The sequence below is a fragment of the Sipha flava genome, unplaced genomic scaffold, assembly GCF_003268045.1.
Source record: "Sipha flava isolate LNK unplaced genomic scaffold, YSA_version1 227_pilon_pilon, whole genome shotgun sequence".
Classification (NCBI taxonomy): Eukaryota; Metazoa; Arthropoda; class Insecta; order Hemiptera; family Aphididae; genus Sipha; species Sipha flava.
The window spans coordinates 42,010-69,711 of NW_020272863.1; the positions used below are offsets into that span (position 1 = coordinate 42,010).

The 27,702-nt window shown below is 31.7% G+C and overlaps 1 protein-coding gene across 1 annotated transcript in view; it reads right to left on the reverse strand.

The window, feature by feature from the left end:
• The window catches only part of LOC112683477 (zinc finger protein 541-like), a gene marked incomplete at its 3' end in the record, with an annotated part of 248,287 nt that overhangs the window by 13,209 nt on the left and 207,376 nt on the right, over positions 1-27,702 (reverse strand). The window contains exons 6-7 of the mRNA XM_025554528.1: positions 8,280-8,398; positions 3,362-3,743 (exon numbers count right to left, since the gene is read on the reverse strand). Of these exons, the coding sequence (XP_025410313.1) occupies positions 3,362-3,743; positions 8,280-8,398 (501 nt within the window). The remainder of the gene's footprint in view (positions 1-3,361; positions 3,744-8,279; positions 8,399-27,702) is intronic.

Here is a 27,702-nt window from a genome sequence, read left to right on the forward strand (position 1 = left end):
CGTCTTTTACCCCTCGTGCCTCATATACATCAGCACTCGGTCATGTATCTCACTGGTGATTTAGGTCTAGGGGTATGTCTCAACTTTGATCAAAACTTTAGATAAGGACCTTTGGTTTTCACTTTTTTTCCTCTATATATACTTTTAAATAATGGGCACAGTGGAATAATAGTGGATATTAATCGAAAAAAGAAAAAACATTTATTCCACATCTCCTCACGTATTACTTACCTGAGATTACAACATGTGTTTATCTATCGTAACACCTAATGGGCTGTTTATATAGGTATGAATGCATCCAGTGACGTACATTCAATCTTGCTCGGGGGGGGGGGGGGGGGGAGCAAAAATAATCATTAGTGGAATATAAAAACAGCATAATTAACAAAAGTTTTCAAACATGTTTGCGCCTATCAATATAATTATTTAATTATCATAATATTTATATAGTTGTATATTTTAAGTTCAAAGCGTAATAATGAAACTACAAATATATTACACGTCATCAATAATAAAACAATTTTCTTTTTTTTTTGGCCCTGGGGGGTTTGAACCTGGACCTCCCCCCCCTGTATGTACACCACTGAATGCATCAACCTAGTCGACTATGATCGTAGTAGATGTGCGCATAAACGACTGCAGTATTTCATTGCTCACACCAAAATCATTCGATTACACTTGTATGTATTTGTAACGTTTACGTTTTGAAAAATGTGTGTAAAAGGATTAAATATTGATAATTTGTAAAATACGATTTGCAAACGAATGGGCTCTTATTTAATAATCAGATATCGATAGGTTTGCATATTAACTTAACTGGGCTTATTTTAAATGTACCTATTCCATTCGAAATAAACGCATTTATTTTTAAACAATTTAAAAAAAAAATGTTTGTAAATTAGGATCGGTACATTTACTTTGATTATTATTTATATAACGTAGAATTTGTTGTTTGTGAATATTGGTTTAAACGATTGATCACAAAAAATGTTTTATAATGATTTGAATTTTACAATGTTATTAAATAAATATTATTATTTGATATAAAACTCGACATCGGTAATATAATTTCATAAAATAGACGGATTGATCGAATTTCAGAACACTGTGAAATCTAAAATTACATTTTAAACTTTTTTACTAATCTTTTTATCGCATAATACTATCAAAAGAGTTAATTATGTTCATTAATATACTCTGATATTTTCGTTTAAAGGCACATTACAAATGTAATGTAAAAACGAAATTAATGTATTAAGATTTTGTTTATTTTAGTTAATTAAAAAAAAAAAAAAATTATTGACATTTGAAATGTGAACGAAATACGTCGAGTAAAGTAAATTTATTCAAAAATAAATGAATAACATTTTTTTACTTTCATATTACACCAAAAAAAAAAAAAATATAATAAATATTTAATGTTTATCAGGATCAAATAAAATATTTAAGCAAAGTAAAGTTGTAATTTGCACATTTTGATATTACAATACATATATTCGTCTGTGATGATAAATGTTGGAAATTAAACAAGTCTTAAGTATTATTTTATTCGTTATTAATTATAAATGAATATATTGTTTTCATTATATAGTTTTTAGTATATTTATATATACTAATGCTTAGTTCTTGTAGTAATATTACAATTTGAATTCCTATTTTTAGGTTAAAAACAAGTTTATAGAAAATGTATAACTTAAAGAATAAGTTTTATTTTTATTATATTTTTTTAACAAATATGAGCCATGATTATATTACATTTTTTCAATCCAAAAATAAATAAATAAAAACAATTTCTGTTTTCACCATAAAACATCTATATAAAGTGTACACAAATCGTTCATGTAGCACACACGACGGTTGTGAGATGAAACCTACATAAAAACGATGAATGTAATTTCTAATAAGTATTAATTTACCGTCGACATGTTTAAGACGATGTAATTAATTCAAGAACGTTGTAAAGGTTCTTTGTGTCAATACTATTACAGTACGCAGGTAATGGAATCACACGCGTAGTTTATGAGCTATTGCTGCATGGGTTGTGAGGTCGCTTATTATTACCTATTTCCATTTGATTACATAACCGTTTCCGAACGTCTTTCGAAATTAACAATCGAATATTCTTGAAAATGAGCTTATAGTTTAAAATATCCATGTTACAATTGAAGAGGGACTGGTCGAGAGCGTTAACAGAAAATATAATGCCAACCGTTGAGTTCTGGAAACGTTGGTGGAAACTACCGATAATTCAGACGATTTACGACGATGCCGGTTATTTATGGTATTATACGAGGACATGGACGCTTTCTAAATGGTGTGAAACGTGCGAGCCACACAAACAACGTTGTGATCAGCGCAATACTTTTCGCGTATTTTTCGTCTACTTATCGATATTAGTTGTTTTATACTACGCGTACGAAACAAGTATTATTACGATTCGTGTAATTTTATCTATTCATTGGCTTAATATTCAGTGAATGCAAAATTACGTTACATCTACATAAATTACGATCATTCGATTGGCGACCCGTAATAATTCGTGTTTACATTGCGCCGGTCGTGTAACACAATCTTGCCCGTCCGCCCGGTACGATCATATTATGTATATCATAATATAATGTACCGTGCAGGAATGCTATCGATTAAGAAACCGATAAATCTGCAAAGCCGACGGTATTTCGCAAATCGCGTTTTACGGGTATCGGCTGCGGAGGGGAGAATAATATCGAAATGATTGAGAGCAGCGGGTGAGCACAACGGAATTTCGATAAAAATGTAACGTTCGGTTAAAGACAAATTTATTTGGCCCGGGCGAACAATATATTACACTACGTTTATGACGATATTTTGAACGATAAAATGGGTGCGTTTTGGTTATTGATCACTGTTAAACGTGTGCTGAAGTGTGCGCGCACGTTATTATTATTCAATTATTTCGGTTAACGACACAACGACCGACGTCGTTCAAAACCGCCCCGTCACACACGGGTTGGGTTCGTTGAAACCGATGGGCGCATGGGAGTGAGGGTGTGGGATGGGGTAGAAACTACGGTTTTCAATGCGTAAAAACTGTAATGATTTTCATCCGAGTGCGACACATCACAATAGACGCGTGCGTGTTACATTTTACTTGAAACTTTGGACGTTCGTATGCAGTGTTCGTGCCCGCGTGCGTGATGGATCAAAGGGTCAACGGTTTGGACGTCAGGATCGGTTGGGTCAAGTGTTTCGAATCTTACTTAACCTAAGATTACTTTTTCTCTTCCCTCCCAGTGTGAAATAATATTAATTAAATATATGGTGATTTAGATACGGGGACCCTACGGAAGTATGTGTAATGTTATCGAGCGGCATCACTCACCTTTGATGGAAGCGCGGCCACGGTGGACGATAACGGTTCGGCGCTGAGAAGTTTCTGCAGCTGGCTGGGCGTGGCCGTGTCGTGTTGCGCGGTTCCTCCGCCGCTGGCCGCGGATGTCCCGGCCGTCGTGGTAGACGTGGTCGTGGCCGAAGCGGTCGGGGCAGGCGGCGACGGCATGGGCGCGGGCGCGTACTGTATACAACCGGAGCTGGTGGACGAGGACGGCGATGCGGGCGGCGAGCCCTGGTTGGACGACGGCCGGTGGTGGTGATGGTTCTCCGTGTGCCGGCGCAATGACCGCGCGTCGCAGTACGACTTGCCGCATCCGTTCGCCTTGCACTCGAACGGCTTTTTGTGCCGGTGCGTCAGCATGTGCCCGTTCCTGTGGACAGACACCAGTGGGCTCAAGTTCTAGTACCGCACGTATAGCACCGGTCGGGTTAGGAGTATTTCCGCTGTCCGGGAAGTAACGCGCGTCCTGGACGATTTGCGTTTCTCTTGCGACGTTCACTTTATGTGTACGAGTCGAACCGTTTAAACACTCTGATGGTCACCCGTCCAACACGCCACGTCCTCCCTAGGCTTTCCATGAGCATTTTGTGGTTACTTCTTGCTCGTGGAGAAATGATCGAAAACAGCTTTTTTTTTTACGAATGGTCGTCGTCAAATCAAAAATGATGACTGCGAGTTAGAATAGAATACATTTAGTTAAAACCCTTTTCTAGTTACCACATTATTTATCCCGTCCACGGTACGAAATGCAAATCACGATTTCGATTACGTTTTTATAAATGGTTAAAAAAAATCGTTCCGATTGTTTTCTGTTCGGTTACGAATACTTGATCTGGTGTTACTTATATCTTCGCACCAACGATCGTTATGATAAATACTTGTAATGCCAAGTGCGCATAGGGAAAGGGTAGAACACGATTGCGTACATTTGTCTTTTTTGGCAACATGATTGCGTATGTTTGTATATGGGTAACAAAAAGGTGGGTAAGAAAAATAAATAAACACGATTGCCTATGGAATTGTATGCAACGTTGTCAAATTTACTAATTTTACCGTATTATATCTAATAAATATGTATATATATATATATATATATATATATATAGTTATAACATAAATATAGTTAGTATATATATAGTTCTATAATAATTCATAAAATAAATTTATAATAAAATAATAAATAAAATGAGGATAACTAAATAAAAGAAAAATAATTAATAAATTAATAAAATTGACAGCTTTTATAATATACGTAGTGGTATTACTATTTTATTTCTTTTTACTAATAATTAGGGTTTTAATTATTAAAATTTAGAAATGCCTTTTATTTGTTTATTTTTATTTTTTTTCTATGGTCGCAGGAAAATGTTCGCTTTTTTTTACATTTATCCACACCGCACCCCGTATGGCGGGACAGTAATGGTTTTATTTCCTTCTGATTGTACGAGTTTTCCGCGTCCGTACATCCTTGCGAGGATGGAACGTACTAGCGTTTTCTCTGCGGTGCTATACGCGTTTTTATTCCTGTTTTTTTTTTTTCATCGTGTGAACGTTGGGAACGAATGCGGAGTGGGATTCGGCGTATTATTACAGAATCGCCAAAACTCGAGCATGGTCGGAAATGCTAACGACTATTGTTCAAAGAACAATCCGGATAAAGTTCTCTCGTCGTTTTCTACGGGAACACTTTAGACGAGATGCGCGGGACGAGGGATGAAGGCTCTCGGTGAACACGGGCAGAGGCGTGGTGCAGCGTTAATAGATTTATAGCTGTATTACAGCGCCGAAATTATTGCTCCGTTTTTCCCTTCGGCTGATATACGACCCGACCGGGTGCGAGTGAATGCGCGCGCGTATCGGGCGGAGGAGAAAAGGGATTCTGTTCTTCATACCTGGCCGTCGAGTGTTTTCGTTCTCTTTTTCCATCCGTTTCCCTTCCCATAATCTTCTCTTTTCACCATCTCTCTTTCTCTCTCTCTCTACTTTTTTCCTTTGCAGAAAAATAAAATACCAAAAACTAAATCATTGATAATCGATTGGGTCATGTGGGGATATAAATCGGTCAGAGATCGGAGACCGTCCGAAAGGCTTGCGAGTCTATCCCCGTCGGCCGATCATCTTGGCTATTGAGAAACCAATTTTGACTACCATTTATCTCGGATGGAGGCAGGTAAGAAGGGTGTACCCTTTGGGATTTCTCAGTTCTGACGATAGGGCTCGTTTAAAATATTATCGAGTTAGAGGGGACGAAATTGTTATTTCTGCCGAGCTGTTCTCCCGATATGATGAGATGACCAATTTCGTGATACACATTTCGTGAGTAACTCCGAACTCGGGAAATCTAAGTGTTCTCTAGCGACATTATTGTTTCCCTCTTCAGACCGATTCCCGAAATTCAAAATTATACAAGATGAAATTTTTATTTTCACAATATTTTGAAATTGTAAAATTAAAGTCAATCATAATCCTATGATATTTAAGAATTTTAAATCTTACTATAAAAATCAAACATTAATCAAAATATGATTTATTATAATAATTTATAGTTGTAATTTCAATGTTGTAATTTATTAAAATCTGTTACGTTGTTAAGCTCAGGAAATATGCATATTTTTGAATATTTTACTACATACATTTTTTTTATAAAAATTATATTTATTCGTATGATAATTTAATAATAGTGTCATCATGATATTGCGTAAAATGATATTTTTCATTTATTTATTTGATTGCAAAATTTAATTTTGAAAATGTTTGTCTGAAAAGTACATAAATAATAGTCTAGACTTTAATTAATATATTAAATTTAAATAATCATCATCATTGCGCTATACACGTTTAAATTTGATAGTAAATATGTATTTTTGAAGTTTATGAAAATTAATGATTATTAAAGATTTAATACGTTTTAGCATTATATACTAAATATTTAAGTTTAGAGTAGCTGTACGTTCTGTAGAATGTACTTAATATACTTAATGTTAACATTTGAACTATGTATAAATGAGTATTTAATTACAATATTTTAGTTATGGATGCGTTGGATTGTTTAAAATTAAAGTTTATGTTAAAAACTTTTGTCATTAAAAATCTATATAAATATATTATAACTATTTCAATAGGTTTAATTTATATGTTTGTTATTATTTTTGGTTACCATACAAAAAAAACAATATAGGTATCAACATTATACACAGGAAAAAAGAGGCAGATGATTTTATTAAATTTAGCTATATTAACGTTAATCTTTAAAATAGATTGAAAAAATAAAAACTATTATAATCTTAAAGCAACGATTTATTTAACTGCGAACGGTATAAGTTTAACATGAATTTAATTTAAATTAGAATGCTCATTTAGTCGGTAGTCTATTTTTAACGAGCACAAAGTATTAGTTTTCTTCGAGTTAAATTGCGAGGAATTTTGTCGAGTTAAAAATTATTTAAATATTTAAGGAGAGTAAAAGATTGAAGTTGGAAACATATTTCTACCGGACTCGAAAAAAAACGTTGTTGTTTATTTGAATTTAAATGAAGTCCATTTTCCGATGTTTGACCTACATTACGAACTACACGACGCCAGTATGCGGTGATGGGGGTGAGGAGGTAGTGTGAATCGAAGGTAAATGCCAAAGGATCTTATTCTAAAATAAGAGAAACATTGCATTAGATTTACGTGTTTCACGTATACAAATACGTATACATATATATAGTTGGCATTTAGGCGTTTAAAGGTTAAAATCGTTCCATCAAACGTGGACAGCACCGGGTGTGCGATGAAAAGATATTCTCAACGCCGATATATCCTGCGCACACACCGCGTGTCGTACGCATAACGCATAGCCCCGGGGGTCATCTCATCCGATTTTAATTTTTCCCCGTTTCCACGTGTACAGTATATGGCGCGCGGGCGCACGTATGCGTAACCGAAAACGACGTTATTTCCCCGAACCGTCTCTCCGTCACCACACCAGTCGGGTTGTCGTCGGCCATTCGATTATTCACGTACCGGCTGACCCGTTTTTCCGTAGCGTATGTGACCGGAATACGTTTTTATATTTAGGAGGAAAAAAACCCTAGCGCGGCCTCTGCGGGGTTTCTTACACGCGAGTTTATCTCGCAATAAATACCTTTTATTATTGGCACCGACGAAAAGCCCCCGTGCCCCCGCGTAATTTATGCATGCGCGCATATTACGTAAACAGCTTGGGCGCCGCGCGGCGGACGGGAGGAAAACGCCATTTACGTAATAATATATCATATGCGCGTACACATGTTTATATATAAGTGCGAGTACTTAGGCAATAATGTCGGTGCGGTTATACTTATATCCCGGGGGTTACGTTTTCAATTTCCCGGCGTAATGAAAACCGATACCCGTCGATGTAAGTTGGCTCTCCACGCAGGGCAAGCGGAAATTGTAGACCAGGGGGTAGGGGAGGTGACGTACGAACGGGTGCTCTTGCGGGTCCAATGGGGAGAAAAGGTCATAATAAATGTGAAAAAAAAGTTTCTATGCGAACATAAATTATTGTTGGGCTACGACCGCCGCGGCCGTTTCTCCGTTTCTCGGAGGTAAACTATTAATAGTACGATTTGAAATGATTATCGAGCATTGTACGTGCAGTGGTGGTATGAAGAATATTAGCACATAAAAAGAAAAACACGTGAAACAGTTATGTGTGATCTATGCTCGTAACAATTGTAACGTAACAGGGCCCGTACCTCCTCAATGGCCACGGTTAAGACATCACTACGTGTGTGCACACGCATTCGGTTAAGTGCACAATATTATAAACATGACGTAGAATAATGTGTACGTCGGTTAAACGTGATTTAACTGTTCATTTGTTTCTCTCGTTTAATCGTGTGGAGAAAAGAAATAAAAGAAGGATATAATTACTTACAAGTGGTCTTGTCTTTTGAAAGCCTTGCTGCAAACATTGCACACATACTTCCGTTCGTCGCTGTGTGTCAATTTATGTTTGGCCAGAGCAGACGCGTTCCCGAACACTTTCCCGCAGGTCTAGAACACACGCATTTGTAATATCCAATTATTACAGTTGTCAAGTATATGGTGACGTGCATCGGAGGATAACAAAGCGCAAAAGCGTCAATGACTAAGATTTATATTTTTTAAGTAACAACTCAGGAGAGAATCTAGGGGGGTCCAGGTGGTCAGCTGACTCACAGTTGATATTTTTTGACAAAATTGACCTCTTGAAGATTTCTTATATTCTCTAAGTTTGCCAAGTATAGATTGAAGTTAATACCAGACTAATGCAAATGCCCCCGTTGCTATCCTGCGAATAACTTGTTTAATTTCATAGTATAGTGAAGTATCTATAACCCCATATAAGACGGAAGTGTCCATAAAGTAAAATAAATATTAATGTTTTCTATTATAACTATGAATATACTTAAATATTATATGATTATATTCTGTTTTTTTTTTAAGGTGTACATTTATAATCCACTTTCATCCTTAATTACGTGAAATAACGTAACTTCATCAAATAGCCTGACCAACAGTTTTAACCGCGAATCTGCCCCATAAAATTTGATCGTTTTTTTTTAAATAATAAATACAGTTGTACGTCTTATTGAATATTGTTATATTACGTTTCATAGTTACCGATGAGAAAAATACTATTATTACCAGTACGAGTCGAATGCAGTTATCAAATCGGTTGTGAATTTCAACTTTTTATCTGAATGGTAGTTTCCCAATAGAAAACGTAACCTCAGTGAAGAGCAACGTTCTCGAATAATGCCATGTGACAGTAATATATGTTCGTTAAAAAAAGCCGATTGGATGATGTTTTTCATTTCAGTAAAAAAAAAAAGAATAAAAAAAAGAATGATCTTTATTAAATAAATAACGGCATAGCATATTTTATTTTTTTTACGCGAGTTTTACATATATGTGACACGTGTAACATTCCAGATTATTATCTGTCATACACATACACACACACACACACCCATGCTTGTGCATCTTCAGCATGGTCAAAATGTAATAATAAATTTATGATTGCTCATTGAATTTGTCACCGCAGTGTTATGCTGTCTTCTGTATAGTGAGCAAATATATATTTAGAAAGATAACATAATTAAAAATATATATAGATAAAATAATATTTTTATTAAATTGGTTTAATACGAAATACTCAAGAAAATTTGCGTAATTCTACGTGTATTTTAAAAATCACTGTGTTGTCAATAAAATCGATTTTTACTCACGAACAATTTTCCTGATGAAAGCACACTATACACCTATATAGACAAAGTAAAATATTTATATTTATTCTTATAATATTCGATTTTCATATTCTGTTTAACGTTCATAATTAAAAATGGAATTTCTAATCGGAATGAAGGTTTTTTCTCCTGTATCAACTATATATTGATTTGCATAGTTTTTCCAACATTTTTGAAATACTTCAAGGAATTCAATCAAACACATTAACACATTTCTGGCATATATAATATTATTATAACCCCATGCATAATGTTATTAAACTTCTAGAAATCCCATTAAAATACTGTTTTAAAATAAAACAAACTGTTAAAATATATGCTTGTAGCTATAATATATACTCTGTTATAACTTGTATTTCCAGAGCGTTTTTTCCACTTTTTTTTTAATGTAAACATCAATACTACTTTTACTTTCGATATTTAAGTTGAAATGACAACATTATATATTTCAAGGTATTCAGAATAATAACTAAAATACTTGTAAAAACCAATAATTCGTTTTTGTTTTTTTCGAACTTTGTCTTAACGAGATTAATTAATTATAAATTCTTGTTGCCCCATTTACGATTGAACAGAACAGAAACTTGCAATTGCTTTGACCTCCACCAATTTATTATTATAAAACACTCATTAATCAACGATCTTAATGTCTTCTTGAAGAATTTTAATGAGCACTCGTTAAAAAAAGAGGGAAGACGAATAAAAAAAGAAAGTGAACTACTGTCTTTTAGTTGGACGAATAAGGTGGATGTGAGATCGGGGAAAAGGATAGAAGGGTGTAGAAGGGGTTGTAGAGAAATGAGATTTTACTTATTATTCGCTATTTGTGTTCATAAATTGTAACAAGCCGAGAAAAAAACCGATTACATTTTTTTGAAGTGCTGCTCAAACTCTTCTTTAAACGTGGAGTGAATTGAATGTATACGTTTCTAAATTAACCCTTTAAAATCGCAAGGATATCATCGTCGAGAAACTTCTAATTTAGTTGGAATAAATTGCGTTACCTAACTTACTGATTTATAACTCTTCCTCAATTTATAGGACTTTATAAGAGTCCATTAAAGGTGTTTCGTAGAAATGTTCCTATTTCCGTTGCACTTAAGCTCAATTGTTGGGTTGCTTTTCATCATCTCCTTTACCTTATCCCATATACTCGGCGTCAGCTATGCAATAGCCCTTACACCACCTGCCACCGTCTGATTTGTTTTTCCATGTGTTCAATCTAGATTCTATCCGAACTCATGACGCAATCGGTACAGGTATTTGATTTTTTATAAAAATACATTATTATTATACACACAAACCGTTGCATGTCGTGGTTCGTATTATTATACGATCACTCGTAAGTTTTTCCATTATTTTTGCGTCCACTGAAATGTATCCGTTTTAATTCTCATGCGTTATGTAACAAGAATATTAAAATTAAGGTCCAGAGACGATTATATGTTATCAGTAAACCAATAACCAAAGTGTTCGACAAACGTGTAGCAGGTATATGCGCATAGTAAAGGGAGGAAATCATATTTTCACTTAGTTCATTAGTAAAAAAAATACGATTTACATAAGGTACTTCACAAAACGTTGGTTTACTACAAAATCCTCTTGAAGCGAATGCGGTTTTTTTTTCTTCGACGAAAAACGATAGAAACGTATATTATTATTCTCGGGTGCTTCGGAAGGTGAATGGGTGAACAGTAATAGTGGAGGTATAAGTATAAGGTCTCAGTACAGACACGCGCCATACTAGGGTATATTATTATGATTACGATGTTAGGTCACGCCGTAGCTCTTTCCAAAGTTGATTATTATTATTTTTATTATTATTATTATTATTATAATTATTATTACTATCATTATTACTATAACTACTATTACTATTGCTATTGTTGTAATTTTTTTTAACTTCGAATAACGAAGCGATGCGGCTGCTTCATTTTGATTCTGAGGGGTAGTAAACAGCAGCCGGCGGTCGGTCCACAGTCAAATTTAATGAAACGCATAACTTTTAAAACTTTGCCCGGCGGCGATATTAAAACATAGTGTATGTGTGTGAGTGCGGTTTACCCCGTTATTTATTTATAACGGGCCATTCTCTTTGATGTTATAAAATGCAAATGTTCCCGGTGTCTTCGTTAACATCCTGCCGCTGCTGCTCATATTGTCCAGTGGGTCGATATTATAGTTGATGTATTTTTTTTTTTTTTAGAATCTTTGATAAACATTCAAGACGTTTACGCAGTCTTATGGTTAGGTTAAGTATCGAAGGTAGATCGACGATCGTTACGATGTTAATTGTCCGATAAAAAGAAAACGACTGGGAAAAATAACGGAATTCAACACTACAAAAATAAAAATAAAATAAACATGTATTCATGATCAAAAACTTTGAAATATATAATAATAAATGATAACGGTATCGAACGGTTGATAAATAATGCAAGATTTACAAATGTGTAAAGATATCATTATTATGATTAAACGTAAAGAAAAAATTACTATGCCGATTTAATGGACCCTATGGAATCATTTTAATGTTGTATGTTAAATTTATGAACGAACTAGAAACGCGGACGATTTGATTGTAATTTTTGAACGGTAGAGGAGAAACGAAAGCACGTTAATATTGAATGTTAGCACAAAGACGATAATATTGAGTTATATAGACATGAACAAAATTGATACAGATAAGTAGTATTAATTATGAAAACCTTTTCAATATTAAATGAATCGTGAACATAGATCTCTAATGGTGCTAATAAAATAACGAAGACGAAGGAAATTTATAGGAATGAACGTAGGCACTCGTCAATCATTTTCGTCAGACGATTTATAGAAATGAACGTAGTTTTAATTTTCGTATATCGACGTTTCGTTATTATAGTCTCGGCGCGTAAAGATCTAGTGCAACTCATTTACAGACTTTATTTTTTTATTTTAGGTCATTATAATATATTAGTTCCAACCGTATTTTATTTTGAGTTATGTACACGCTGTATCTGCCATATAATAACCCCTCGGTCCGCTGTCTCCTCGATATTCATATTACATAAGTAATTGATTTTAATCAACAGAGCAATAAATTTGTCTTTTATCTGTTTTCCTTTCCGTCCTGTTATCCTTTGTTGTCTATCGCCCATTTATTTACCATACTCCCGTCGTTAAATCGTTGTGGAAATTCATTATATTTTCGGGGTACTATTAAAACAATTCCATATCGACAACGTTTTTAGAAATATTTATCGTACGCTGAATGCTGTTCAGAATTATTGTCGTACACGTGCATTAAATTAACATGTACAACGCACCGGAACACACGCGCTCACGTCTCACCGCATCTTTTCCCTTTGAGAAAATCTACACATAAAGTTTAACTAAAATATTATTACGAGGGTTATTGTAGTGCAACGTACGTAATTGCAGATAGTATTCAATGTTCATCGCATTTTCAATAACGAGTTCACAGTATCACATAATCATTACAATATTATTTGATGAGCCGCGTATATTTATTTACTAGAAGCAGCGTATTGTGTAGTCGAATGAATCGATTAAGAAATATTGATCACAGACGATGAATATCATCTATAACAGGGACGGCCAAACGGTCGATCGCGGACGATTTCAGAGTCGATCATGTTAGATTTTATTTTTAGGCCACGTGCACTTCAACAATACCAGATCAACAAAATAAATATTAATATGTTATTTAGATCTAAGTATTTAGATTTTAGAAATTATTATATTATTTTTAGTAATTAGTAATTAGTTTATAATGCTTTATGTATTTATGTATTACACTTAAAAAAGTATATTTCTTAATAATTATAATTATTTAATAATAAAAACATTTTTCCAAGAAAGCCGATCTTCAAAGGTGAAGTATATTTTTAGTAGATCGTGACTGAAAAAAGTTTGGCCGTCTCTGATCTATAACATCTTTGATCAACTATGAAAACGTTTCACTCTGTGTTCTATCGAGTAAAAGTACTGTAGTGGGTACGCTACATTTTTAAATGTTGGTTAATTTTTAAACGTCGATAATACACATATTATAATTTTTTCTATCTATTAAAAAATGTATAATATATATATATGTAATTAGCATACTGCATAATAAAAAAATGGGATACAGTAATTATTGAATGTATAATACGATGACTAATAGAGGATGTAATGGAATTGTCTATGAAGGGAATAATATGGTTTTTATAATATCATTTGTATTAATAATACAATTTTTAATTTTTATGAAGATATCGACATAATTTTTGATTTAAACTATTATCAGGAAAAGTTGTAGTAAGAATACGAGGAATTAGAGTGTTTGGGCAGTGTTTTTTTTTTTATTATTGATTTATACTAACAATTTTAAGGACGTTGTGAGGGGAATTATTTAATATGTACCAATGTGCTTAGGTTAAGTGTAAATATAAATACGTTTTAGAAAAAAAGGCAACAGATTTTAAATGCCTATTTTTGAACGGAGGGGAAGGTAGAGAGAGACAGTGTCGAAATTAACAATCGTGTATGTGCAATCTACAAATCCATGCAATTAAAATTAATTTACTATTCTTTTAAAACGTTTATACGTATTGTTAAATTTCACCGAGGAGATATGCTTTTCTTAGGTATATTTTTAATATATATTTCGCAGAATTAATATCAACCGTCTATAAAACGTTTATATTTGTATGTTGCTGTGTCGAGAAAAATAAAAGATGGTCGTTGTCACTCATAAATAAATACAGTTGAATATCCACCATCGTTATTAATGTGTAGAGCTGATTGTCGTACGTGTTGATAAAACGACGAGGAATATATATATATATATATACATATATATATACTGTAATAATAATATATATATATATAGTACTGCAGGAATACGGAAATAAGACAAGCGGGTTCCATCAAGTCCATCGTCGTCGTGTTCGCGAATTCCAGTAAAACGTTTTACACTACAAAATACGTGTTCTATAATGCATTTTTCGCGTTCGTTACGCAAGTCGTGTCCATGTTATTCAGACTTGGACATGAGTATCGTTTTTTTTTTTTTTTTTATGTTTATACTTTCCTTCTAATTTCGTACTTCAAGACGTTTCATAATAATATTATATTATAAAACTTCGACGTCGTCATCGTCTTGGAATAAATTGTTTTCGCGCACATTGCTGTCAAATTGAAAATGGTGGTGTTCGAAAAAATAATATCGTCTCACATTACAATCTCTATTATGTACACGTATAGAAATATATATTTACGTGTGTGCACACGCACACGTGCGCACTCACGCGTATATACGTGCAAAGGGTGTGCAGTGCATGCGAAACAATATATTATCCATAGCGCAACTTCTTGGGGCGTTAAACGTTTTTCTTTCTTGGCGATTGACTATGCCTTCAGGTTTGGCAGAGAGCAACATTCAATTCCGGCTACAGCTTATACATTTATATATTTTTATTATTATTTATTTTTATTTTTTATATTTATTTTATTTTTTATGATTGATAGGTTTTTGGTGGCTTCTCCCGCACGTGCCAAATGTTTCGAACACACCATGAATATATCATTACTTCAACTCCATGGCTTGAGCAAACACTTTTACGTATGTCGATTGATCTCAGGCAAAACGAAAGTCAAGTACTTGCGAAGTAATATTATTAATGGATTTTATGTATATGTCTACGTAGTTTTAGGTGTTTTTTTCATTTTCAATACTTTACACTGAAGGTACGACGGGTGAAACACTTTTTCACTGTTTGATTTCGTAATAGAAAGCATGATTCCCAATTTATTTTATTTATTTACATCAAAAATATAATTCATAGATCAGCTCGAATAGGCTACCTAATATTGTTAACACTGGTATAACGTTTAGATATAGTATAATGAAAGAATATACATTTATTTTGACATAATTTCGAAGGGTAAAAATGTATATTTTACATTTCATACATTTCCAAGACATTGGGTTTTCTGTCAAAATGTTACGATGTCCGATAGAATAATATGATTATTATATTTTAAATTTTAACAATTTATAATTTAATAATAAATTGACATTTTTATTCATGAGGTAGAAAATCTATCCAGTTACATAATATATTTTTCTGTTTAGTACAACCGATAAAAATGTGTATATTAAATTAGTGCAGCAAAATTACTGAAAATAATTTAAGATTTATTTTCTGAAAACAATAATTGTTTTTTCCTGTAATATCAACTTGAAAAAAAAAATTATTAGGTTGAATGACAAAATATCATATTAGATTTCATACAATCAAAAAAAAAATATATATATATATATATATTTATAATTTTTACGATTGGGTAAAAAAAAGGGAAAGGAAAGGAAAGGAAAAAAAGATTTCAATATTTTAATTTGTTCGCCGCAAAGAGGATTTGCTGTCGCCAGGGAAACGTTTTATATCCTTCGTTTTTCATCCTAAAGTATTGACTGAAAATCAGCAGTTAGTGGCGAGAGGAAAAGAGGGTTACTACGTCCCCTGTTAACGGTATTGATACCGAAAAGGAAAATTAATTTTTAAATTTTTTTCCACGGTCTCGTTTGATTATACATCTATCCATCTGCATATAATATATATTTATATAAATAACTGTACATGGCATTTAAAAAAATCGATTGATCGGTTGTGGAAAAAAAAAGTACTCCACTTTCAAGTTTGATATATATGACCGCGTAATTGGTCTTCTATGAACGAAATATTAATTGTTGAAAACACAACAGTTATCGGAGCACAAGACATGCGAACTGATGGGACTGATGGAAAATTCTTAAAAATATGTATTTGTATATTTCGACGGTTATGGAGAAGTTATCGCGACAGGACGTATTAAGAAACTGCGAAAATGCGGATGATGAAGTCGTCGACTTCGATAAAAACAAAAGGGTGTGGTCAATTACATAACACGATGATTTCCATATAACGCGTTTACTCTACAAGTCGCTGTGAAACGATATAATATTTTTACCGGCCGTAACGTCAAGTGTTGTGATAATTTTAATCATCATATTCTAGGGTAATGGGTAACGATGACGATAATGTCCGGCTAAAACCATAAATAATCGATATTTCGGTATAGCACAGCTTATTTGTGTTTTCACCGGAACGCGTCTGACCATGAAAACTAATTAATTTCAAGTAAAAAATATAAAAATACAAAATCTGTTTGACCATTTAGTTGTTAATGTTTTTAATACCTATTCAAAACCAATAAATTATTTAAATTCTAAAGTTTTTGTCAGGTAAATGAGACCCGCGGGACACTGGAAATAAATCAGTCGGTTCTACATCGACCGTAGTACAACACATTTTACGTCGTCATTGAATATCCTTTGTTTTGGTTTTTTTATTTACAATCCTAACATTTTACATAAATTCTAAAGTGATAAGTTGGTAAAATAAAAACAAACATCGTTCCCTCTTCCCGTATTACGCTAGTTTAATTTGGTAAATGGAATTCGAGTAGAAATTATTAACATAGCATGTCCACTGTCGTAAAGACAATGTATTAATATTATATTTTTTACGAATGACATAGACTATGTGTTCGTACTGATCGAACTCGTTTTACATTTTTTTTGTGGTGACAAGTTTGATAACATGTGGCGAACGTATAAACAAGGAATCATATTGTTTTCATTATGTTTAGTCCACCGGGGACCAAAGACCCATTGGCGTTTCTGTCATCCGAAACGATTTATTTGAATCCGACAAAATATTTGACGATTGGAAGAAGAATTTCTTAAAAACTAAACGCAAAGCACGTCAAATTACATTGAGTACAAAGTACATTGAAAACATGTGAATCACGAATTGCAGAGAGGGGACATGTCTACTTTTTGCGAAATTCAGTTTTTTATGGATTTTTATTGGTCTGCCTTAAATACATATTTTGTGTAAAGACAGGAATAATCTATGAAAATATTCAGAAAAGTGAGTAATGTGTTCATTTTTAAACCTACCTCTTTCTTACATTTTGCTTAGATGGATTTATGTGTCTACAGTAAAAAAAGATTTTATGGACATGACCCCTATCTGCAATTAGTGACCCCTATATTCATAGTTATCGGTGCATGGAGTGATTTCATATGATTTTAATTATTCCTCGGATCCAGCTCGTTCCATTACCTCGTAAAAAATAAAATCGCTCGTCGTGTGTGAAAATAATCGACGGTAAACGGATAAGGTCACTTTTATCAAGTTTACGTATGAATATTGTAAGTATATATATATATATATATATATGTATATAATCATTTATTCACACCTGAGAGACGTTTTCTTCGGTCGGTTTGACAGATCACCATTAAACGGGGAGGAAAAAATTGTTGATATTTCAAACGAAGCGTGTACAATTATACGGACGTGGTTGAGAGGATAGGGGAAGGAGAAATAATAATGATAATAATAAAAACATATTTGCGCACATTGCGCGTCCACCGAGGCGTTATTAAAATAATTATAATAATACTGATGATGAAAATAAAAATACGTATATTCAATATGAACGAACTGTGTAGTGTTACATCCGATGAGGAAGCGGTAAACATTGACGGGTAAGAATGATTTCATTTTTTTTTTCGAACATCGGCCGCGTTCATATCTTCCCTCGTTTCGTACCTCGTAGTATTACGTTGCGACTTATACTGAGCTATTACGTTCATCTTTTTTAGTATACTATTACGAAATTGCGGCAACTATTACTGCTGCGAACCTCGCCCAATCTCCGGGTCGCCCTTCCCGCCGATTGGCATTATTATTTTTTTAAACGTTGTTCTGCAGTCCGGAAAGAAGCACCGGATCGTGAAATTGTTTGTCGGAGAAAAAAATAATAATAATAGTGAAAAAAAAAATAACGAAACGTTGTTCAAATTCGTAAAAGCCAAAGAACAATTTGAGTATAGTTTTTTAGGTTGTGCCTTGTGCGCGCATAGATTTTGCTACTGTCACGAGTTCCGGATTGATTTTGCTTTTTTTTCTTTTATTTTTAAAATGTGCAACAGATATAAATGAAGATTTTTATTTTGCACTATTTTCTTTTTTTTTTTCACTTTTTTGGTGGGATTCTTTAGTTTTCCGACATTACAGGGTTGTTTACATGTTTTTTATCAATCGTGCGTACGCGGTTTATGTAGTAAAACCAAATCGAAAGCTGACCATAAAAGCTGTAGGTATTTATTCTAAAACAACCTTTGCAGTCATCAAGTTCCTGCGTCATAATACAAATAAAAATTCTAAAATTTTTAACTATACTTGTACAATATTATAAAAAATTATAGATAAATCAACTAAAATAGAATCCAGGCCTTGTATATTTGCGGCGCGTAAAATGTTGCGTGTACGTGCAAACGAGAGATTGTGACTCTGGAAAGATGTATATTAATCAGGGCCTGATCTAGGTATTTTGAGGGTCTCAGGTAAAATGAAAAATGTACCATTTTACGCTGATTTTTTTTTTTTTTTTTTTTTAGTATATTTTTATAAATATTAAAAAATGTAATTAAAATTAAAAATTATTAAATGATTAATTCTCATAAAATAATATATCAATAAACAAACAAATAGTTTATAAATAGAAATAAATAAATAATTAAAAGTTTAGCCTAGAGTAAGTGGCGTACCTGTGAAACATTTTGGGGGGAGGGGCATAAATTAACTGCACAATTTTTTATGGTTATAATATAATCTAAAACTTTATTATAAATTATTACTAAATACTTAAAACTCATGTTGATCACTAAATACCGGTTTTGAATTAAATAATTATCATCAGGTATATTTAAAATTAATAAAATTGCGACTGAATCTGATAAATAATAATTATTATTATTGAGTTATGATTTTATTTTTTCATATTCAGTCGCAAATCGTATTAGCTTTGTACATAACTATCATACCTTAACCGATAATGCATTTTTAATTCGAAACCATTCATATTTCACAAATACAATAATACTCCAGGCTGAGCTTTTAATTATTTCTACGATGAAAATTGTATTCTAAAAAAAAAGTTTTTTAATGTCCAAGGCTATCTAATAACGGAAACCATGTGAATTTTCTAATTACGCCTAGTGGTAATTATGATCTTAATATTAATAATAATACATACTGTACCAATACACAAGTTATACATATAATATGCAGGTGCAACGGCGATCGTTCATTCATGATTAAACCGTACATAGTACCGGTATTGTCTCAATTTAATATGTCGTTTTGTGCCATTCGAATGTTTTTATACTCTAAGTTGGTCTGCATGTTATAATAATTACTCAGCACAACAATGCATACCTGAAGGATTGTTTACGTATATATTACAGATAATTTGTACGTTTTTGTGTGTTTATTAATGGCTACGACCGGCGGCGGTCGGTAACATTAGTTTTAAATGTAAACGATTTGTCGTTAGATAATGAATTACATTAATTTCTATCTGCAGCGAAACGATTCGTTCGTGGGATATTTATCTCCTCGATTTGTATACCCTAAACTGTACACAATACATTTTATCGCGTATTAACAATATATATATATATATATTGTGAGTGCAATATTATCTGGTTAGAAGCCAACCAAATCATAAATGATATAATAATGGATAGAACACGTCTGTATTAACTTTACATGGGGTCGTGATCTTTTTTGAAGAACAGAGAAGCAATTCTTAGGAAGGTTCTCTTTCTAGCAAGGATATATTTTGAGGTTATGTGACAAATATCAAAAAATATAAATATGAATGATAATTGATACCGAATAACTTAAATATAGATAATATTATAATTATTATAATGATCATAGTTATTATACTCGTAACTACTACTACTATTATTACTATTATTATTATTTTATTATTATATTATTCTATTATCTATGAATTTAAATCAAATAATTTATAATTATAACGCCCACCCATTAGTTACAGAGATTTTCTCGTTAAAACGGTATATTAAATAACACATAGCTAACAGTGCAACGATGTCATAACGACGGAACAAAATGCGAACGCGAAACCACGATAGCCCACCCGCGTGTTTTCAGGTCTCTGCCGCAGTGGGCTTGTGCAGTCCCGATTGCACACTCATACACGGTTTTACGAACATGTATTAAGTATGTGTGACGGAGAAAGACAATTAATACAAATTGGCAAAGTTCTGGCGGAACATTTCGTCCCTTATCATAGAGTTGTAGTTCAGGAACATGACACGCGCCATCCGCAGTGAACAAACCACACCGGAGATGCACCCCATTGAACTGAAGTTATAACCAAAACGTCGGACGACAGCAAAATATGCTTGGGTCAAGCCGTATTACGGAACAAGTTACGATAATTTATTGTTCATGCGATGTTTTATGACCGTTAAAACCAATTCGAAAGCCATTTACGAGCTACTACAGTAAACTATGATGGTATTATTTTTTAACAATTGCTTAAGATAAGAGAAAATACAATTTTATACTTTTTAGTAGAACGTGTCATTAGATACTACACAATACTGCATACTAATGATCTCTGCTGATGCGTTAAAAAAACAATAATATTATTCATTGAATATTTTGCGCAAAGTCATGAAATTATACTCGTATTTTCTTCGAAGTTCATTTACCAACTTAAAATTGTTCTGTCGAATTTAAATTTGAACAAGTAAAAAGATTTTCATTCGTAATTTATTTGAGTTTAAATGCGCATTAAAAAAAAAAAAAAACCAATAATAATTTATTAGTTAATGAGGATATCATTTTAAATAGCAGATCGCTTAACTATGTTAAAAAAATATGTTTAAAATGAACTATTATTAACATATTTATAGTTAAGGAGGCATTAAAATTCAAAAATAAATTATTCTATTGATAAATAAACAAAACTTGGTCAATATTAATCATAATACTCATAATTAAAGTTTACTTTTCAAATAAACAAATATTAGTATTCCAATATTTTTTTAACAATTCACTATAAAAAGCTTTATCTATAGGAATTAAGTTTTATAGAATACTATAAATTATTATTAATAATTTTTAAAACGTAAATGCATTTCAGTTATATTTAAGAAATGTTGATTTTACGTATCTATATCTATAATTGAGTGTAAATCTTAATAAATGTATTACAACTCACTCGAAACTCTCTAACACAAACTATGTTTATAGAGAAGTTGCAAATCTCTTATTACTACACATACATATTTACTATACATATATATTTTATTTGCGTTCTGTTTATTGATATGAAAATAAATATTATTATTATTATACATTAAGTGCTGTTACAGATAACGTTAAATAAAAAATGTTTAGAAAATCGGATTAACGTATTAACGGTTATCAACAATTTATTTCATGTTATATTTTATAATCCTATCAGTGTTCATAAAATTCAATAAGTCTAATAGTACAAAATACAAGTACTAATCCCTTTGGAAACGATAGTTATTATTCGATCAGACAATAGTACAATATGTAGTCATAACAACAATGAGCATATACGATGAAATCTTATTAAAAATGTTGAATTATTTAGTTTTACTAAACAAGGACTCCTTGCAAAGGAGTAAATATCAAAATAAAATATTCATGATAATGGACACAGAATTAAATTATAAATTATAGGCTATAGCATTTATCTTTATAAGGATTTTATGCTGTAGTTTTTTGATATTAAGTTAATTGACATACTTTCAAAGATGTAGAACATCGTCATCGTATCTTTAGCAGATCTCATTATGCTAAATACATTTCAAATACATTACAAAATATGAAAAAAAGGATTTTTTTTTTTTTGGAATACAAATTTCTAAGAATCAATTAAGATGCAATTAAGATATTTATTTAAAAAGCATGATTTATTTTGAAAAAAATGTTTTAAATATCAACATTTCCAATTATTATTGGCAATGTTTCTTTTAATAAATTATAAGTAGGTACACATGTAACTGAAAAAAATATATTATGGTATTAATATTTAAATTAATGCAAAATATTCGTAGAATTAGAATTAGAGTAAACATAACTGAATGGAACTTTATGAAATAATTAACTTATAGGCAAGGCCGTAACTGGAAAAAAATTTCGGGGGGGGGGGGTCTAACATTATTATTTAATACAATTTATAGTTAATAAACTATATTCACCGCTAAAATGTTTCTACTTTTGAAAATTTCGGGGAGGGGGGGTTCGGACTCCTGGACTCCACCAGTTACGGCCTTGCTTGTAGGTACATTTCTATCGAGGTATATTTATCATCTGAGTAAACAGTATCTCTAAACATTTTAGAGTAATTTTAGATTGGAAAATATGAGTTACATTTAATTGAACAAAACCGTGTACTTCTAATCTAAATTATTATATAATTAAATAAAATATATTTTTAACAACTATCAGGTATATTCTAATGCTTTTATCATTTTTGACTTTATAAATAATGCTTTTTAAAAATGTTCCATAAATATTTGAATTTAGTGCTAAGTGATAAACATTTTTTGTTTAAAATCCTTTCAAATATTATAATATTTTTAAGTATATTGATAAAATTACCGTATTAATAATATTCGATTTTTCCATTTAATGAAATTAAATCATGGCGAATTAAATTGTTATGTTACATAATTATTTTTTATTATACTTATTGTAAGTTATATTTAAAATATTCCAAAACGTATGGTTACTATTCTGTGAATCATTGTTTTCAAGAAATCTTCTCAAAATCTTGTACATTTTACGGTTTTATAAATTGATTCAAACCGACCAAGACGCAATCGTGTGCACGAAGAACTTAAACAACACTGTTTAGATTGAAATCAATATTTATGACCATCAATAATTAGTTTGGTAATCATAGTCAAGATAACTCTAAGGTTTATTATTCATATACACACACGGAGACGTCATTATAATTATTTAATTGCGCATAAACAGTGTTTGACATTTTATCGGTATATTATAATATCAATAGATATATACATGCAGTTTCATTGGTAATATGCTTTATAGTTGGTTAACAAAACTTTTATATCATCATTAAAAACTCGGAAAGTTTTTTTTTTTTTATACTTCAAATTAGTTGGGTCGGTACGACCCATTTATTATCTTTTGTCGGAAAAATTTTCTCGACGATTTCTTTGGTCGTTTGAAAAATATTTAGTATACAGATCCCAATTATTTAAAAAATATTGATTCGATATAGCTTATTGAACACAGTACTGACAAAGGAGAATTTCAAAATTTAAATAAATAACGTGTATATATTACATTGATTACTACACTAATATTGCTGTCTGAGATTTCGAGTTCCTTATGAAACAATTAGAATATGAATTAGAATTTTTTTTCCTAAGATGAAACGATCAGAATGACATAACATTGAACTGTTGATTAAAGGTCTTGTGTTTTTTTTCGTCTTTCGATCGACTTGTTGTATTACATTGATGTTGTATTCATTGTACCGCACACGTTGTTAATCAAAAATCAATGTCTGATAATTATAGTTAAATGATAAAACGGGAGGCATAAACGCATTAATATTGGATAACATAGAAAATTTATCCACGAGAATCGGGTGAACAAAAATTTTATTTTAGACAGATCCCAAACAGATTCCATTGTATGTACTTACGGAAGCGTATGAATTCAAGTGTCGGACAGAGGAAATTGCCATACGCGGTCAACATACACAGATGACCTGCCAGTGGTAATATAAGGATATGGTCAAGTTTCAGACTAAAACGCGCATACATTGAATATTGCAATGATCAGTATAAGTATCAGTATATAAGTGATGAGATTAATTGATCGGGAACCAAAACGCGCGTACTTGAAGTTAATCGCGTATTCAGAGCTTATAATAAAACAGTGATCGTCGGTAGACTTAAGTTTCTTAAATCGGTTCCGTACTAACGAATCATTGCAGTTACATTACTACCGATAATTTATCACAATAACCAGACTGATTCACATTATTGGAGTGCATAGACACTAAATTCCGGTAGGATTTCATTGAACATTTTCATAAAATCTATTTATTATTTGTTGATCTTAGTACGCGGTTTGGTCGTATTTAAAAATATACGATACTCGTTCGGGTCGTTCATGGATATTTAATATTCAGAACATGACTCATTTGTGACCGACTTTATTTTTCTTGCACCTTGATTTTCGACGTTTAGAAAAACTTTTGGAAGGAGCTAAGTTGACCTTAATTCTTTGGCCGTGCACTCGAGGTCGCCGGGGTGACGAAATATCTACGGACACAGAGTGCCAACATTTTCAGTACGCATACAACGCTTATACATAATAAAATATGTAACACGCGTAGCATCTATACTATAGAATATGTTAAGCCATAAAAGCTGATTGTCTATTGAATGCAATCATTAAATTATAAAAATTAATCAATTAGAAATTACCGTCAATTTTGCGCCGCTGAATAATAATGCGAAATATTTTTAAACTATACTGAGCCTGTGTGTTTTCCACAATACCATATAAAGTACGAGGGAAAAAAACTTCCCACACATACAATTTTCACCGAACCTATTCAATCCTATATAACATTTTATTACCCTAATGGCGTGAAAACGAGCGAAACTCTGAAACAAAAGCCTCTGGAGATGAATAATTCTGGTAAATATTACTTCTCTTGCATATCGTATACATGTATATAATACATATAAATACGTGGGGGGGCGCGCATATGCTTTTATTATTGTTATTGTACCTATATATAGTGTAAATATATATACATACGCACACAATCATCGTATAATTTTATAAGCCCCAACTCTCGCTCTCTCTCGCCCTCTTACTACTCTTTCATTCAACCCATCTCGACTTTCTCTAATGTTTTGGATATCTTGTTCGGCATTACACGTCGTAAAATAATTCTATCGAAACTTTAACCACTGCCGTGTGTTGCTAAAGTCACGGGGAGGTTCGTACACCAGTTTTCGATCAACAAGAAGTGAAGTTACAAACTTTCCAAAAACGCGTTGGTGCACTAATAAAAGACTGCATATACGAGTTGAGCTCAAAACTTTTGCAGCAGCCATGGGGTAGAGACGTCTACGCAAGACCAACTTGCAAACGATTGTATAATCGTTCATGGAGTAAGACAGCCAACAGGTGTGCGGGGGTTGTGATGTTTCGGGGAAGTTGTATACGCGAGTCGGAGAAAGAGGATGATGTGCTAAGATGGATAAGATAAGAAATTGGAATTTGTAAATTATTATGCGATTTACCTTTACTAATTCTGATGTGTAAAATTAGAAAACCGCTAATACGAAGATCTGTGCAAGTATTATTTGATTTTGAAAAAATATTTAATCTGTTTTAGTTAAAATTGAACACACACACATACAGAAATATATAGGTATCCATACCTAATTATATATTTGTATGTGAATGGATAAATGCTTTTTAAAATCGAAAGAATGTTTCATAAAACCAAGTATACTGTTAATAAATATTTTATCATACAACCGTAAAACGACTATAACAAATCATCATTGTTTCATGACAGACAACGGTGAAGTGTTTGTGATAAAATTCGATTTTCATTAATATGCAGCACACATGTTACAAATTTTAAGTGGGAAAAAACTACATTACCCGAACGCATGTAAATAATAATTATCGATTTTATGTGTTGACATTTTTGAATAACAATATAATTGCATTTGTAAGAAAATAAACAATAATAGATTTCCCTAACTGGGAAATATTGAACAATTTTTGAAATCTGTATAATTTATTTTTATTGCCAGTAAAAAGAAAAAAATAGTACACTAATAGAACAAGTTTTTTTTATTTTGTCGTAGAATCTGCCCGGAACATTGATATTTTTTCTTTGGCAGGTTTTCTTCATTTTTTTTTGTTTTTTATTTGGTGAAAAATATTTGATCCCTCACATTTTTTGATCTTTGCTTCTTTATAATATTACGTTCTTTATCATTTTGATAATTTTAATTTAAATTTGACTTTTTAATTTATTAATTTGTATACTTTTTTATAATTAAAATCATTCAAAACATGAATTTTAATTAGCATTTATGTACATCTATACTATAGATGAAAACTTACTTTGTGGTATTATTGACTCAAATATTTTGTTAAATTTACACTACGTTTATTAACCATATTTTTCGTGTCCTCTTATTCATATTTCAACGTTTTCATAATTGTATTTCTTGTTTGTCCAATATACAATTTGCCAACATAAATATGGAATTCCATAAACTCTTGGATTGTATAATTCTGATATTTTGTCTTAAGAATTTCGAAAAAATATTTTTATTTATTTAAAAAAAATGTTTTTCATATAAAATTTGTATATATTTAAAGGTTATAATTTAATATTTCATATATATGAGTACACTTTTAGAAATATTATTTTTAAGTAGTATTGGTGTAAGAGTGTAATGATTTTTTTGAAGATCTTCAATTTTCTTATTTATATATACATATATATATATATTTTTAATTCCAATTTTCATGACATCGGTGTAAATTTATTTTAGTTCAAAATAAAAGTGGTATAATATTCAAACTGAATAATTAGAGTTATGTATAGAAAATATGTTATTTTATTTGAAATGTATTTACCAATCGATTTAAATTTGCACTCCGAGGTATTAAATTATATATCGATACTTTCTTTTCTTCATTTTTCTCGTCATAAACGACAACATTATAATATTTTCGAAAAAACAGTAGATATTTTTTTTCTAATATATAATTAATAATATCATACTGCTTGCTTATTTAAGTGTTATTTTTATAAATTCTGGTCTTGAATGATATCATATTCAAAGAAGTATTGCTGGCAAACAAATTTTAAAAATTGATTTCTACAGAAATGTCTGTAGAAAAAAAATAAGTCATGAGTATTATTATACATATTATTATTATTATTTGCCTTTGTTGAAAAACGTGTTCAGTAAGTTTTAAAACTGATCGTTAAAATATTTCCATTGCCAGGTCAATACAAAGCGATGGGTCTCTACGTGTTTTCATAAATATATATTCACAAAATGTACAAAATATGTACATTACG